The sequence below is a fragment of the Anas acuta genome, chromosome 1 (genome assembly GCF_963932015.1).
Source record: "Anas acuta chromosome 1, bAnaAcu1.1, whole genome shotgun sequence".
Classification (NCBI taxonomy): domain Eukaryota; kingdom Metazoa; phylum Chordata; class Aves; order Anseriformes; family Anatidae; genus Anas; species Anas acuta.
The window spans coordinates 198,320,164-198,335,865 of record NC_088979.1 but is presented as its reverse complement, the minus strand read 5'-3'; the positions used below and the strand labels follow the sequence as shown (position 1 = coordinate 198,335,865).

The window sequence follows — 15,702 nt, the reverse complement described above, 5'->3', positions numbered from 1 at the left end:
GGACTATAGATATATGCCTCATAAATAGCAATAGCAGAACTGGGGAGTTTTCTGCCGCTGACAGGTCCAAGGTCTCCTGTGTGCACCATTGCTAGCGGGGACCAGCATAGATGGGAGCCCGTGGGCTGCTGATGTTTGAAGGACTGTCATAAGCTGTTGGTCAGTAAGGTTTAGTCACAAGAGACTTAAAAACCTGAGGTCTTTTGTTATTCATTTTCTCTTAGTGCTGTCCCACTTTTTACCACTGGTGGAACTGGGGAACTTTTGAATTCAATGCTGAATATTTGAATGCAGAATAAAATTTTGGCTAACACAAGATAGCATTGACCTCAAAAAGTCATGGACCCTGAAAGAGCTCTGGAGTAGGGATTTGAAGAAGGAAAATGTTGTCTCCAAAGATTTTATTTGCCAGACAACATTGCATCCCTGAGCAAGTGTGAGCTGAGCTTTCCAGAGACTTACGGTTTTTGCCCCTGTGGAAACAGAAGTGCTCTCCAAAGCACAGCCTTACTACAGCTGCTCAGCAATTGTCATACAACACTTATAATAGAAGGAAAAAAGTATTTTATTTTGCAAAGTTTGGTTCTGAAAGCTGACAAAATCATTTCTGCTCCAAATTTCCCCCCCTACTATTCCCAGGTGATTGCTGGCTGGCACAGTTGGACCCAACAAGGTGTTGGGTCATACCGTGAACAGTGCAGGGAAAATGTACTGGTAACTGTTGGTACACTCACTGCCCCTGGGGCAGCCACCATCATAATGGAAATCCAGAATAAATCCCACAGCAATGTTGCTTTTAACAGTACTATCAAAGGGGAGCATACTAACAACCATCCATCCCTTTCTTCCATACGCACACAAGGGTACTGTAGAAAAATAAGCCAACATTAATCCTACATCCTTGCTTTGGTGGCTTTGGGGTGTATATTTATGTCACCATTAGATTATAAGGTGGGTGATTTAAAGCTACAATAAGAAGGAAAGTCCTTGCCTTGTTCAAATTGAATATTTTATGATGTGCTGCAAATGCAAAAGCTGGTGCAGTTTTCTGAGATGTATACTGAAAAAGGCAAGTCTCTGCAGGACATACAGTATTTCTATAGCAATGTATGCCCCTGCCTGGTTAACACCTTAGAATATTGGCGCAAGAAGAATTGTAATCGCATAGTTATTTTTTGCAAGAGGTCAGGTTGAATAATCAAAATGTTCCTTTCTGGACTTAAAATCTTTTAATCTGTTTACTCATTTTCTTTTTATGTGTTGCATCATTTGAACAATGAGACAAGGGCAGCCAATTTCTCTTTCCTTTCAAATGCTGAAGTAGCCAGGTTTGCTCTCTGGTTCTCATGCTTTTTCACAATGCAGAGGAAGTCTAAAGTCAAACAGAAAATCCCTCCATTAAAAAGAAAATAAATTTTAAAAATGGAAATATTTGTATTAATAAGAATTCCTTCATTAGAGAAAACTAATACTCAAAGCCAGAACTTCCTAGAAACAGCCCTTTCAGTCTTTCTTATCTCACCTCACACTTCCAGCTTCATGCCCCAGGGGCTGAGGTATGTGCTTTTCCTGATTTATATTGTAGGAAACTGTGAACGTCTAACTTGAGACCAGTGAGCTCTTCACTGCTGTTGGATAATGCTCATATTTTACCTATTTGATCCCTTCAGCTCCTGATTTCTGAGATCAGCCCTCTTACCCCTCACATCCCTGATGTGCAGGTTTCTAGCCCAGCCTGATGGTGCTTTGCTGACTTGTCCACCAGAGGCTGCATCATGGCTTGAACTGCAGTGAAGCATCAGGTGAACTCCATGCACTTCTGGAGGGAACCACCTGCTAGCTCTGAAGAGCTTTGATGGCATTTCTTGCTTAAATCCACTGCTGATGAGTTCATCAATAAGACTTTTGATAAAAAGCAATTAAACTGTCAAGCACTAAACAATCCAGAGCTACTCCAGCCTGCACTCCAAGAGACAGAAAAGAAAAAACATTGACGTTTTGCCAAATGGCAAAGAAGTGAAAGCCATATTTCAAAGAGTGTTGTTTTTCAAGCTCCTAAAACAAGAAGAAAGGTTCCTACACTTATTAACAGCGGGGGATGCAGGGGTGAATAAATGAGAGGATTTATCTGTACACACAGATGGTACCAGCAAGAAAGAAAGGGTAACATGAATACATTACTAGCAATATATGACTAACATCTTTGTAAATCCACCATTTGTTTGTTCTTCCATTAATTTATTTGTTTACCTGAAGGCTAACACCTGCAGCCCTGGTGCAGTGGGGGTCTGGTGGGTACCTGGCAGAGTCAGCTGCGATGTAAGGTTGCAGGTGTTGCTCTGCTGGCCACAGCATCAGAAATCCAGACAGATTGGCTCTTGGTTTGTTGTTTATGAGTCTAGGAGCCTTAAATTCAGAGGTTTTGTTTGGTGCTTATCTTTAATCAAAGAGTTTATTCGAAACTTTGCGTGCTCAGCTTTCCTGATAATACTGCAACAGAGTCAGCTCCTTCAGAAAAAGATTGATCCCATCATTCCTCCTTTCCTGCAGCAGTTATTGTTTTCTTTTTTTTTGTCAGTTTGGTTCTTTCCTGATGAATTTGATGGTGAAATGGATGGAAACGTAAAGTCAGGGTGTACTACTAATGCTGAGATGCCTCCTTAACTCTCCCTGGGTTACATCTGTAAATTAGAAATTACAGAAATATAGAAATTGCCTAGTGGCAAGGATTGACACCAACCCTTGAAGAGAGCCTCATTAATTACCAGGACATTGTTAGAGTAGCCTCTCCTTCTCCTCTAATAAAGACTGTGAGGTCTTTTGGGGTCTGTGCAGTGCACTCAGCCAACAGTGCACACATGGAGCCCAACTAACCAGGTAGCTCCTCTGTGTGCACAAAACCATTTGCATTCACAAAATTGTTTGAATCCAGCCCTAACCCGGGATGTTCAGTATGACTTTACTGGAGACTTGAGATGATTAAATGCCAAACTGGGAAGAAACAGGAGACAGAATTCCCAAATCCATCCAGAATTAAAAAAAAAAAAAAAAAAAAAAAAAAAAAAAAAAGAGAGAGAGAGAGAAGAAAAAAAAAGAGAAAAATAATATATTTTTTTTAAAAGTGTAACAATGGGTGCTGAGTCTGTTTTGAATATCTGTCTCTGTTCCTTCATTCATCTCCATTAGAGTTATGCAGACTTTCTATAGCTGATCCCAGACCAGAGGACCTTAGGATTTTGTTGTAGACTCCAGCACCAAGCTAGGTTGTCTGACAGATTTGCTTCATCTGCACGATCTATACCTGACATCTCCTAAATGAAACGCTACATCCAAAAGCTTTTATCTCAGGAAACCCTGGAACCAGAGTGCAGTCTGTGTGTCCCCATGGGAATTGAAAATATCTCCTGTTTTATATGATCAAACTGTGTTCTGCTGCCCGTCTTCAACACGTTGGGTTTGGATGGTGATGAATCTTCCTCAGTAGGGTAAGGCTTGTGGAACAGGACATTGCTGTATGGCCTGCTTGTTTCGTTGGGACTAATCTGAGAGTTTCTGTCTTTATTTCCTGCAGTGAGAAAATGGAAATAATGTTTCTTCCGGCCTTCTTCACGCCGATAGTCAGTGAAGTGTAATAAAGGAACATTATTTCCATTTTCTCATTGCAGAAAATAGCCTCAGGTAAAAGTTGAAGCAGAAGTGAAAAGTATTGATACTTATACTTTTTTGTGTGTGTTTGTTTTCTTTTTAAAATAAATGTGTCTTTTGAAATTGTTTCCTGTACCCCCAGATCCAAGCAGGACATGTGCTCAGGGTGCCCATGTGTGATGTAGGCACCCAGCTTAGCTCCTTCTCCAGGCACTGCACTTTTCTGTGCCCCTTGATGAGCCAGAATCAGTGCTTGGAGATGGAGATGCAAGAGGTGGAGCAGTACATATCTGGAACATGGTCCCAGCAGATGTCCATGTAGAAGATACAAACGTGGCTGCTTTGCTGACTTTTTCCCAGGTCCAAGTCCCTGGGTGATGCTAACAGTGCTCTGGTTTGCAGCAAGACACTCGAGCTGTTCCCAGGGTTAAATGCTTTTCAGGTAACTGCAGTTGGCTACTCCTTTGAGTTCTTCTTTTCTGAAAACCTTTTGGCCTCTGAACCAAGATCAAAATCAGCAGGGGAAAGAGGTTCCTTGTGCTGATGTTTGGGACAGTGTGTCCAGCCACATGAGCCAGTGCCAGCCTCAAGACAGGATCAGTCGTCCTCCACTAATAAGAAAGTCCTCCTGCCCTCTCTTTCTGCTCAGAAAATTTTGTCTTAAATTTCCCTCAGACAAAGACTTAATTCTGCTCTTGCTGCCTGCAGTTTCAGTTGTGCCTTCTGTGCACTGCTCAAAATTGCAGAGCTGGTGCTGTCGTTAAGGAAAAAGAAATGTATCCCAGAATAATAAAAGCTGGAACAAACAAATTGTGGCAGTGTATTGTGAGTGCCCAGGTCTGTTCAGAGCAGGACGCCAAGTCCCAGCTCAGTGGAGCAGAGGGGACTGGCATCAAGACCAGCTATAGACAAGCGGGACACATCTCCACCGTGAGTTAAGAGCTCAGATGCTCTCCCACAGCTGCCCTTACTGGTTTTCTCCTGACAAGTCAGTCCCTGGGCACCATACGTGGAAGAGCATTCCCAATGTTAATCCTATTTTGGAGGAGAACAGCCATATGGCCACGAGCTCCACATGGGAAGTGGTACCCGTGGCTTTGGGTGCTGTGTTGCAGAGCATCCTTGGGAGGTGGGACCCAGCCATGATGCTTTTCCCCAGGAGGGAGACTTTATTTGTGAGTGCAAACAAGTAATTCAAATCCCAAATTCCATAACATAGAGTATCCAAAGAAACATATAGGAGCACGCATACTTCAACTCGTACCTTGTACCCAGGGGTGCCATTGACACTGTGAGTAAGCAAGTGGCTGTAAACTCACTGATGGCTCCTCTTGAGTCCTTGGATTAAGCTCCAGTTTGCAATGTCATTTAAGAGGTTGAAAATATTTTCCGTGTGTTGAAAGAAAATTATAAACAGATTGAGCCTGGGTACACTAGATCCACTGAACTCAATTTTACCAAGAAAAGCTTTTGGTTAAAGAATGAGGCATAAGGAGAGGGAGTTGGGATGGAGGACAATGTTGTCACTTTAATGGAAAAATGCATACAGAGGCATACTCTCTGTGAACAGGCAAGGAGAGAGTCCTTGTGCAGGAAAGCACCTGGTGTAAATCAGTGCCTACTAAAGCAGTCCATCACTTGAATATAACCAAAGCAACTGTGTGAAATTGCGCAGCAGCACGCATGGCGTTTTCTTGGGGATATGTGCTGTGTTCAGGCGTATTAATTACTGCGAGGGCTCAATTTTCAGTGCAATCAATCCATGGGAAACAAAAGGGCTGCAGGGGAAATATAAAAAGACAGCCAGCTAATAAGAGCCAGATTCGGTAAAACTATCTGCCTACTCTGAATGGTGAGGTAGAGGTTGTGCTTGTTCTCCCTTGGCAAGGCACGTGAGGTTGTGGTGGGGCATGCAAAGGGTGTAGGGTTGTAGGGTTGAGAGGGGCTTGGAGCAACGTCCTGTGCATATATATATAAATATATACATAGTTATGTACACAAGGCACAGATCCTCTTGTGGGAAGCTAGGTAAGAAAGGATTGTAATTCAAGGTCTTCTGCAGAGTGTTCAGGGTGTGCTCTCAGTGTTGTGTGATGGCACTTCTGCCAGAGCATCCTCTACCTGCAGTCTCTTTCCCTGCCCTGCTATGAATCACGGGCTCATGGATTCAGTAGGGTACCAGGGGCTTTCCCTGCCCCACTGTCATCCTGGCATGGCTTCACCAGCCCCTCTCTGCTAGCAGCAGGCATCAAGCCCCACTGATACAACCATGGGACTCCCGGGTGAACTTCATGTTTACTGCAGAACTTCAGTGTAATGCCAGTATTTTAGTAGACCATTTGGTCTGTTTGCCTAGCACTTAATAGGGGGATTATCTTTTTTTTTTTTTTTTCCTTCTCAGATTGCTTTTCAATTTTGAAGTTGAATGTGCTCATTTTTAGTGGTAGCTTTCTCATGCATTCAGGCTCCAAACTTCCCTAGGAAGTGACTTCATGGCATTATTCATGCAGATTATTGCCTGGAGTGGCTGCTGCTGAATTACCTAGTGTTCATATAATGGCAAAGTCGCAGTCCATATGTATTTAATGACTGTAATCATTTATTATTTTCCCTTTATTAGGTTTGTTTTTAAAGAAAGTTTTACAGTGCTATTTATGATATGCTAAGTGGTGCAACTTGCTGAAAAAACATATCACATTCATTTTATTTTTTAATAGGCTTTGCTTGTTAAAATGGAAATCTTTTATTTACCCTAATAGGGCAGTTTTTTGCTGACAGTTTTATTATTTCAATTACTCAGACATTTCTTTCCTCTTTTGTTTCCCCCAGTATTCCTCCAGGGAGTTTTAATGTGTCCATTCTTTATTTAAGATTGGGTTCAGAACGTGTTATTTCTAGCAGGGCAGAGGAAAAGCATAATATAGCAGACATTAAATAGTGACATGTCAAGGTTTTATTTTCTTTCCTCCCTGAGTAGTGGAATCCTTTCCCCATCTGTGTCATCTGGTGATTAATTGCGTTCATAATCTGTGCTCCTTCATCAATAACCGTCTGCTATCAATGCCAGGCAGAGAGGCTGTGCTCAAGTAAAACGCATTTGATAAAGGGTTTGTGGCTGCTGATAAATGAACATACATTTATGGGTAAATACTAATTTACTAATTCACTAATGCTCTATAGGCAGTGAGTACTTTTCACTTGCCCAGGGGGAAAGTGGAGTGGGACCGTGCCTCCAACCCAAGCCTTGGTCATCATATCATAACCTGACCCCCAAGAGCTCATACTGGTGGGGAAGGTCACAGCCTCCACTGGGCCAGGTGTCAGTGGGCAAGGGCAGATCGAATTCACCTCTACTACCTATTCACCTTTGCTATGTGAATTCAGTGTTTGCTCCCCTTGGCTCTTACTGAGGTAGAGAGTTATGACTTTCATTTGCAAGTCCTAGGAAATCTTTGACCACTCTCTGGTGGAGGGTGGTTTTATTTTCCTTTGTAGCATGGTTATCTCTGTTTTAGTTCTGTTATGTCTTTTATTTGCTCCTTGCTACTCTTCTGGTCCAGTCCTCAGACCACAACCAAATACTTGCTGGGAAATTTGGAGAGTTCCTGCAGCTCTAAGTGGATGTGTGCTTCTCCTGACAAGTTACTGCTTGGCCTTGGCCATTGTTTAGAGAGGTATAAAGCATCTTCAGAAGCACATCCTCATACCTCTGTATCCTGTTATGTTTTCCAGAGTGTCTGGGGGAGAGCTTTTCGACCGCATCGTTGAGAAGGGGTTCTACACCGAGAAGGATGCAAGCACCCTGATCCGGCAGGTCCTGGATGCCGTCTACTACCTGCACCGAATGGGCATCGTCCACAGGGACCTCAAGGTATGGCCAAGCAGCTTGACTAGGCAGTGTTAATGAATTTTGCATAATTAGGCAAGTTTAATGCATCTAAGTCCAACCTCCCCTGGGGCTGGCTCTTTCAGTAATGATTTGCCATAAGAGGGATGTTCTAAGGTCTATGCATCCTTCCATTGTAATTGGTTTTAATGAGGACTCTTGCAATCAATGCTGTTATAGACAATGGGCATTTTGCATGTATGATGTGGAGAAAAAGGCATTTGTTAAAACCCAAAACATTACATTAAGACAAGACACTCAGCTGGGATGTGTTTACTGCTGCACGCTATCTTGTAGATTTGCTGTGCTATGTTTATTTTACTTAAAAATAATTAATAGCTAGAAATTGTGTGGGAAAGTTGAACACTTTCCTATCGTACTATTTAGTCCAATGTTTCTGGAGACACTTTTCACAGCAAGGATTCTTCCAAGGAGCATTTTGTGACAGTGTGATTTTAAGATAATCGTCCTTTCAGCTATGCCGTGTTATCACATCAGAAACCCTCAGCTTTGCTGGTAAAACCATCACCAGCAACAAACAAACAAACAACATACAAACAAGCAAAGATTATTTCTGTTTTGTTTTCTCTTTATATCTCAAAATGTCATTAAGATAAACAGAAAGGCCTGGATTTCATAATACAGAGTTAAACCTTCCTGGTTTTAGCCATCTTAACTAACAAATTAACAGTAGGCATTTGTAAAAGATACACATGTCAAAAGACAGCTAAAAATTAAACTAAAAATTCTGTAAATAAAACAACACCACTGCTTTTGCTTTGGAGGATGCTAGAACCAGGAGTTGCCTTGAATGTTGATGCTGTAGTCTTGAATTGTCCTCACATAACAACAGTGGAATTTAGCAAAACAGGTCAAATTATATAAAGGCCGAATGAATATTAAAGTTGTTATGAGCCACAAAGAAGTCTTTCTTTTTTAAAAATATTTAAATGCAATTTTAATTAAATTTAAAGTTATTATTTTATTTCCTATTGCAGTCCGGTATTAAATTGCAAGTTGGCAGTTTTGGCACATCCTCTTAGTGAAATCTGGAGTGCCTGGAACGTGACCTCATCATTTTGCCTTAAGATAGATGAAAAATCATAGTGATGAGAGACATTATTTATTTGCTTTTTTATCTCCTCCAGAACTAGCGCTGATAAGAAATGCTGCTTGGGGTAAAATAACAAATCCTGGGCTTGTTCCAAACTGTGATGCAGCAGGGCCAAAGCAGAGCCCGTTACCACTGTGGCCATCAGCAGCACAACTCTCTAAGGTGGAGCAGAACCCAAGCCAGACAGCCCTGGCCTCAATTTGGGAAAAATTCAATGCATGTTTTTCCCTCTGCTGATGTGAATCATGGGCCATGCATTTTAAAGAAAAATATTGAATCTGCTGGAGGAAAATAATGTCCACCAAATCAGTGTTTCTGCTTTGGCATTGTGCAGTTTAGTCCTAAAAGTCCCAAATAATGTTTAGGAGGTTTTTGTTTGGTTGGTTTGTTTTATATTTTTCTTGGTTGGTTCCTTGGTTGATTGGTTGTTTTGAGGAGACACCAGTTACTCTTCTTCAGTCTCCTACAGCCATCAAGTGCTGCCCATATTTCCCATTCATTTCCAGCTTTTACTCTGAAGGACATTAAAACATTCTCTTTTTACTAGAGTTCCGCAGTGCTTCAGCACTGAAGTGTTGTTTAGTTATTTAATGTCCAACTTTCTCCCAAATTCATTTTGCAAGAAGTAACTTCAGACCTCTTTCTGCCATGGGAGACTTTGGTGGAAGGTCTAGTCTTAATTCAGATGTTCCTCTGTATGAACTCTACTCTTCCTATCTGTCTTTTAAGGGGATGCTGTAGCTCTTGGAATCACAGAGTCACAGAGTCAGAGAATGGTATCTCTTATTTTAAAACAGATTAATCTTATTAAAAGTTCCCATAATAAAACATAAAATATTTGGAAATGGAAAGTGGATTAATTTGCAAATTGCTTCAAGAGTTTATTTAGGGACATGATGAATTTAGATCAAACGAATATCATTCTCCAGCAGTATTTTGGGGCAAAGGCTAGCTCTTTTCTTTTTCTTTCTTTTTGTTTGCAAGTGTTTGTCAGTAGCATATCTGTTGTTAAAATAACTCATAAAATATGCTATATGAGGAACACCTGCTGTGAAATTTCTGTTAATGCAAACTTTCCATGATGGCAAAAATAGGAATGGAATAAGGCTTTTTGTGGTTTCAAAATTTCAAGATAAGTGCAGGTTTCAAACTGTGATCTCCCCAAATGAAACTCTGGGAAAGAATCCACTCTGTAAAAATACAATCCTTGAAATATCTGTAACAATTATTTATTGCAATTATGTGTTATTCATACACCAAAATAGTACTTGCTGTAGTTAGGAGAAGCAGATCTGTGCTCCAAGTCTCTAATCTCAACAAAGTAGCAGAAGCTAACAAGAGATGGCAGCAGATGAAGTCCAGTGAAGTCCAGCATTGGCAAAAGGAGTGAAAAGCTGGACCAGTTCTGCTTGGTACAAAGCCATCTTGTTAATGCTTTTGGAATTAACCAGCTCATTTTATAAAAAGTGGAATTGATTTAAACAGGTATTAAAAGAGATTTAAGTTTCAAATGGGTGGGTTTCTGGGCTTTGGTAAACATGAGTTAATGGGGAACCTGAGATGAGTCAGTGGAAATAATGAGGAAATAGTTGTTTTTCCCTTAATACCAACTCTACCAGCCCTTCAGCTGATCAATACCAGAGACATTGATTTTCTGTTTAGTTCTACAATTTGGAATTGCTGCCTGCATTTTGGAACCGGTAAGGTTTTCACTGGCTGGAGGCATCAGGGAGAGCACAAAGAGAAAAACTTGTAGTGGAGGGCTCAAGGGATGGCATGAGTTTGGAAAAGGGCTGCTGGTTGATCAGGAAGGCATATAAAGGCCAGCTAATGCACAGGACTTATGAGGTATAAGAAAAAAAACATTAATGCTATCACTCTATAATTATTTTTATTTCTATGAGCAGTTATTTCCCTTTTTGCCTCAGTTCCAGCTGGTTCACAGCTGTGGCTGCAGCTTTCCCTTAACTTGTAAATCCTCCATCGTCATCATGTCACATGGATGAAGCCATCACTATGTGGCTTTATGCTGCGACCAGGCAGTCAGAAAGTGCTTTAACCTCTGCTTGAGGTTGAACAGGAACCTCAGAGTAGGTTGGAGGCCATGTCTGCCCCCCTCATTTCATACCCCTTTTTCCAGAGAAGGAGGTTATGGTGAGGGAGAAGAGAAGACAGATGCCAACGCTGCTGCAACGTGATTGCTCCTCCTCATACATCCAAGCTTGGATGTGTCCCAAGGAATTTAATGATGTTGCATGGCCCCAGCTGCTTGTTGCCATTTTCTGGAAACTCACAGATGAAGCACACAACAGGCTGATAGACAAAATGCATGTGCGTAGGTGTTTGTACCAGCTTCTAGGCAAGAAGTCCACACCAGGGTTATGTTGAAGCCTTGGGTATCCATCATTTTTATCGATAAAGACTCGATAAAAATGATGGATACCATGCAGTGTGATGCCTTGCTGTTACCGCCAGGCTGTAAGGGTGCCAGCAGAGGCTGAACATTTTTGCAAGTCCAGATGTTAAGCAGGGGAAAAGCCCCCAAAATTGTGCTCTCACAGCACCTAGTGAGAGGTTTGCTGTAGGATATTCACAATGTATGAATGGAGAACTAGCACATTGGTACATGGAAGTTGGTTGGGCATTCCAGTTTACTTATACTGATGTAAACCACCGGGTCTTTGTGGAGTGGGTCTTGTTTTATCTCAGCATAAACAAGTCACTGTGCTCAGTTCTAAAACATCCTTGTACAACTATGTTAACTCTAAAGGCATTTCCTCTTTCATAACCGTTGATTTCCAATGGAAAAAATGTGAAAATTGTCTTCACATCTACTGTTTTCCTTTTTCTTTTCTTTCCTTTTTTCTTTTATTTTCTCTTTTTCTTATTCTTTCTTTTTCATTTTCTTTACCCTCCTGGTTTTTTTTTTCTTTTTCCTCTTTTTTCTTTTCTTTTGGCATGTTGGACACACCTCCCGAGTAAGAGATAAGGCTTTGTTCATATTTGGGGTGCCAAAGGAGAAGTTCATGATGACAGACAAGTTACTCAAAGCTCAAGGTTTCGGCTTTTCCCATAAGTCACCACAAAGAAGTCTGCAGAGGTTCTCCATATGGATTGTACAAGCAAATCTGTAGGACTTAGGCAGACTGAATGATGTTAGTGTATGGTATAACTAAGGATTGTATTAAATACGAAGCATTAGCCAACAAGTGCTGTTACTGGATTTATACATTCAAACCCCACTTTGCTTATTCTTCTTTCTAGCCTGAGAACCTGCTTTACTACAGCCAGGATGAAGAGTCAAAAATCATGATCAGTGACTTTGGATTGTCAAAGATGGAGGGCAAAGGAGATGTGATGTCCACAGCCTGCGGGACTCCTGGCTATGTTGGTAAGAGGTTTGGTTATACCGTACATCCACTCCTCCCAGCTACAATACAGAAGCATGGTGAAAATCAAGGTGGTTACAAACAAACAAACAAACTTTGCTAGTGCCAATATGTAGTGCACAGGAGATTTTACAGGTGTTTTCTAGATCTAGAGATTTCAGAAGTTGCTGGTGTTGTGTCCTGTGTACTCTTCTCTCTCGAGTCCCAATTTTGCAGTCCAGCTCAGGGTTTGTGGGATTAGCTTTCATTTCTTTACAAAAGGATTTTTCTTAAAGCATCTGCCTGTACCTAAATTAAAAACATGTGAAGAATGTAGTTAAATACCTCGATTCTGCAAACACCTATAAAACCCAGACGCTTCCCATAATGTAGCATATAATTTTAATCACAAAAAATAGTGTGTCGCAGATTCCCCTGACAGAAGACAGTAAAACGAAAGAGCTACAATTATTCAGACATGTTCAGCCCCACTAAGTTACTGTCTCTTTGATATAATATGTAATATAATATGTAAAAGCTTTTTAGACCCATGAACCTTTCTTGGTGGTATCAATTTATTTCCAATCACATATATAGTTCAATATTTTGTCCATTCAGAAGTGATTGTACCAGGCTACTGATTAGGAGCACACTTACCAGCATCCTAATATGCAACTCAATATGAAAAATATGTGGCAGGTGATGACAGGGTCTGTTTGAGGAAACACTGAAAGGTTCACTTCATGCACTGGACATCCAGCAAGCTGGTGTTTCTTACAATACCTAGACAGCCAGTGAGGGGGTAAAATTAATCTTAGAATCACAGAATAGTTTGGGTTGGAAGGGACTTAAAGATCATCTAACTCCAACCCCCCTGCCATGGGAAGGGACAGGGACATTAATCTCTGGGATTTATCCACGGTTAAATACATGAAAGTAAAACAATTCCTTCACAAAGGATTTTTTTATTTATTTTTTTCTTTCCAGTAGGAAAGACCTTATGTTTTCTAAGCATCAAAGAGAGTCTCCTTTTGCTTTGCAGCTACCACCTCACCTCCATTTTCATACCTCCAATGATATCCTTATATGAGAACCCAAACAGATTATGTGGTTATGACACGGAGATCCAGATTTGTCCCAGGAACATCTTTTTTTCCAGCAATTATCTTTATGCTGCACAGGCACACTTTGTCCTGATAACGTCAGAAAAAATGTTTCCCATTGTGAAGCCATCAGGCCATAGTTTTTTTATTTTAAGATATATGAGTCAGGATGCACTCTGTACATAACTGTACATAACTGTCTTGTGTAATGACATCGGACTGGAAATCTTACAAAGGCCTAGCAGGAACAGAGCTTAGACAGCAATTTTCATCATTTTTACTGTCAGCTCTTTTCTCTTTAATTAACATGTTTTATTTTGCTCTGAAATGGGCACTGACTAAAATAAGTTAAGATGATATTTGTTGAAGCACTGATGAAAATGAGGGAGTGTAATTCTGCTCTGGCACTGTGTGATCTCATATGGCTTCTCAGTATATCCATTTATATAAGAAAACTTGCTGCTTTGGAAAGGAAACTCTCAGAGCACGTGACATGAATTGTAGCACTTGGAGAGATGTTTGAGAGCTTTCATTACTCATGATCTGGATGCTGATATGTACACAAGTGCCTCCAGGTCCCGCATTACCTTACTGAGCACAGAATTCACTCATCACAGTGCAAGAGGTCATGGCCACTTATTTCAGAAGTGCTGACAGGAGTTTTTCTCCTCTCACAAAGAAAACCTCTTAAAATATTTGTTCTATTCCTTTTCCTTTTTCCACAGGAGACAGCTCCTCTTATTGCTGCTTTTTTTTTTTTTTTTAAAGTAATTAGTTGCCCAGACAACATTTTCCAAGCACCGAAAATTTTTGTCAGTCACCACTATGATGCCCACAAATGGGCCTCTGTTACTGTTACACCTGATTACACATCTTCTGCATACAGTCTGCAATTTGTCTGCAACTGAAAGCATTCATGCCTTCCAGCCTCACTCCAATTTGCTGCACTTGCTTAATGCCCAACAGACCTTCTCCCTAATGGCACAACAAAAATACAGTCAAACCCCACACCTTTCTACCAACTCTTTTTGTTGAGGGTGTTTTTTTGTTTGTTTGTTTGCTTGTTTGTTTGTTTCCAAGATATTCCACCTAGCTTTGAAGTAACACTCAAGGATCCACAGCTTACAACATAATTCCTAACATTTTTCTTTAAAGATATATAGGACATTCCATTTTCTAAGATTTAGTGAGAAATTACTTATTTTTGTCAGTTTAATTTGCTTTTAAAATCCTGGGGGGGGAGGGGAGGATTGGAAATAGGCATATATCACATGCCAAAGGCACCAGGACTCAGTTAAGAAGTCATTAACATTTACTACTCTTTATACTTCACCTTCTGAAATGGAAATGGATCCAGTTGGATCCTGCTGTGCAAAATGCTGCACAAGCTTCTGACTTTGTAGCAGACTTGATTCTAACTCAGGTCTGCTGCCCTTCACATTTGCAAGCATGCAAGGCCCGCTGCCATTTCTGTCTAATTTTCCTGAATAAGGTATACTTTCAACTCCCTGCATCTCAATTTTTAACTCAGCTTTTCTTAGTTTTAGCTCTAAAGAATGGTGGTATCTGAGACACTAAATTCCTGTCTATGTGGTTCAGAAATTCATCAAATAAGGAAGGGTGTAATTATAATTAAGCTTCTTAAGAAATATCAGTTTTCCTTCTGAAAATTGAATTGTATCTTATTGAATTGGAGAATGTCTAAAATGTGCATAACCAGTAATGCATGAGCACATTGGCTTGGCTTTTAAGGCTCTGCCTTACAGATTAAATTACTGTCAAGAGTTCAGAGACTTTATTCTTTTAGGAGACTTGTTGAAGATTATTGTCCTATGCTGAAAATACAATAATTTAACCCAATTAGACTTAGTTGGAGCATGTTTATTAAGATATAAATCTAAATGATTACTTTTGGTCTGATAATACAACCTTTTCTAATAAGAAGGTCTTCCATTTTCTTACCTGCTTAACACTCTTATGTCCTTCCATTTCTTATATGGGGAGTCCAGGTGATGAGCTGGGACTGGACACCCAACTTTTAGATAACAAACCTAAACTAGGTAAAATAAGGTAGCTTCTGTGATGCATCTTATTGCAAATTATGTGTGGATTGGCTTGCATGCTTCTCACCTCTTCTAGAATGGAGTAGAAGTGGTGTTTTCCAAAGCCCCTGAATGATCTGTGTGATTATGGGCAAGACCTGTATAAGCCATTAGTGATATGCCATTTTAAACATCACAGATTTGGGTTGCTTGGCTTGAGACCATTTAAAAGAGATTGACTTTGATGGAGGAAGTTTTCAAAACCTGTGTGAAAATGAGTTGTCCTTGAGGTATGTCAAGTTGGACGCTCACTGACTCTCCAGTCACTCAGCAAATTTCTCTAAAGGGATTTTGGTTATTTGGGAAGTAGGTCTCACTGACTTACTTTCTGTGAGAGTTGGTCTCTGAAAAGCTTTAGTTACTTTTGCAGATGGAACTTAGACTCACAAGGTACTTAGGAACACTGGAAAGTTTGGAAAATATGTTAGAAACTCCGTCTCAGCATTCTCATCTCCATTTGCAGAGACACTGAATTATTAACTGT

The 15,702-nt window shown here is 40.5% G+C and overlaps 1 protein-coding gene across 5 annotated transcripts in view; it reads left to right on the top strand.

The window, feature by feature from the left end:
• The window catches only part of CAMK1D (calcium/calmodulin dependent protein kinase ID), a 218,574-nt gene that overhangs the window by 165,910 nt on the left and 36,962 nt on the right, over nucleotides 1-15,702 (top strand). For all 5 annotated transcript variants that reach the window (XM_068670026.1, XM_068670029.1, XM_068670028.1 and 2 more), the window contains exons 4-5: nucleotides 7,378-7,516; nucleotides 11,910-12,036. In XM_068670026.1, the coding sequence (XP_068526127.1) occupies nucleotides 7,378-7,516; nucleotides 11,910-12,036 (266 nt within the window). The remainder of the gene's footprint in view (nucleotides 1-7,377; nucleotides 7,517-11,909; nucleotides 12,037-15,702) is intronic.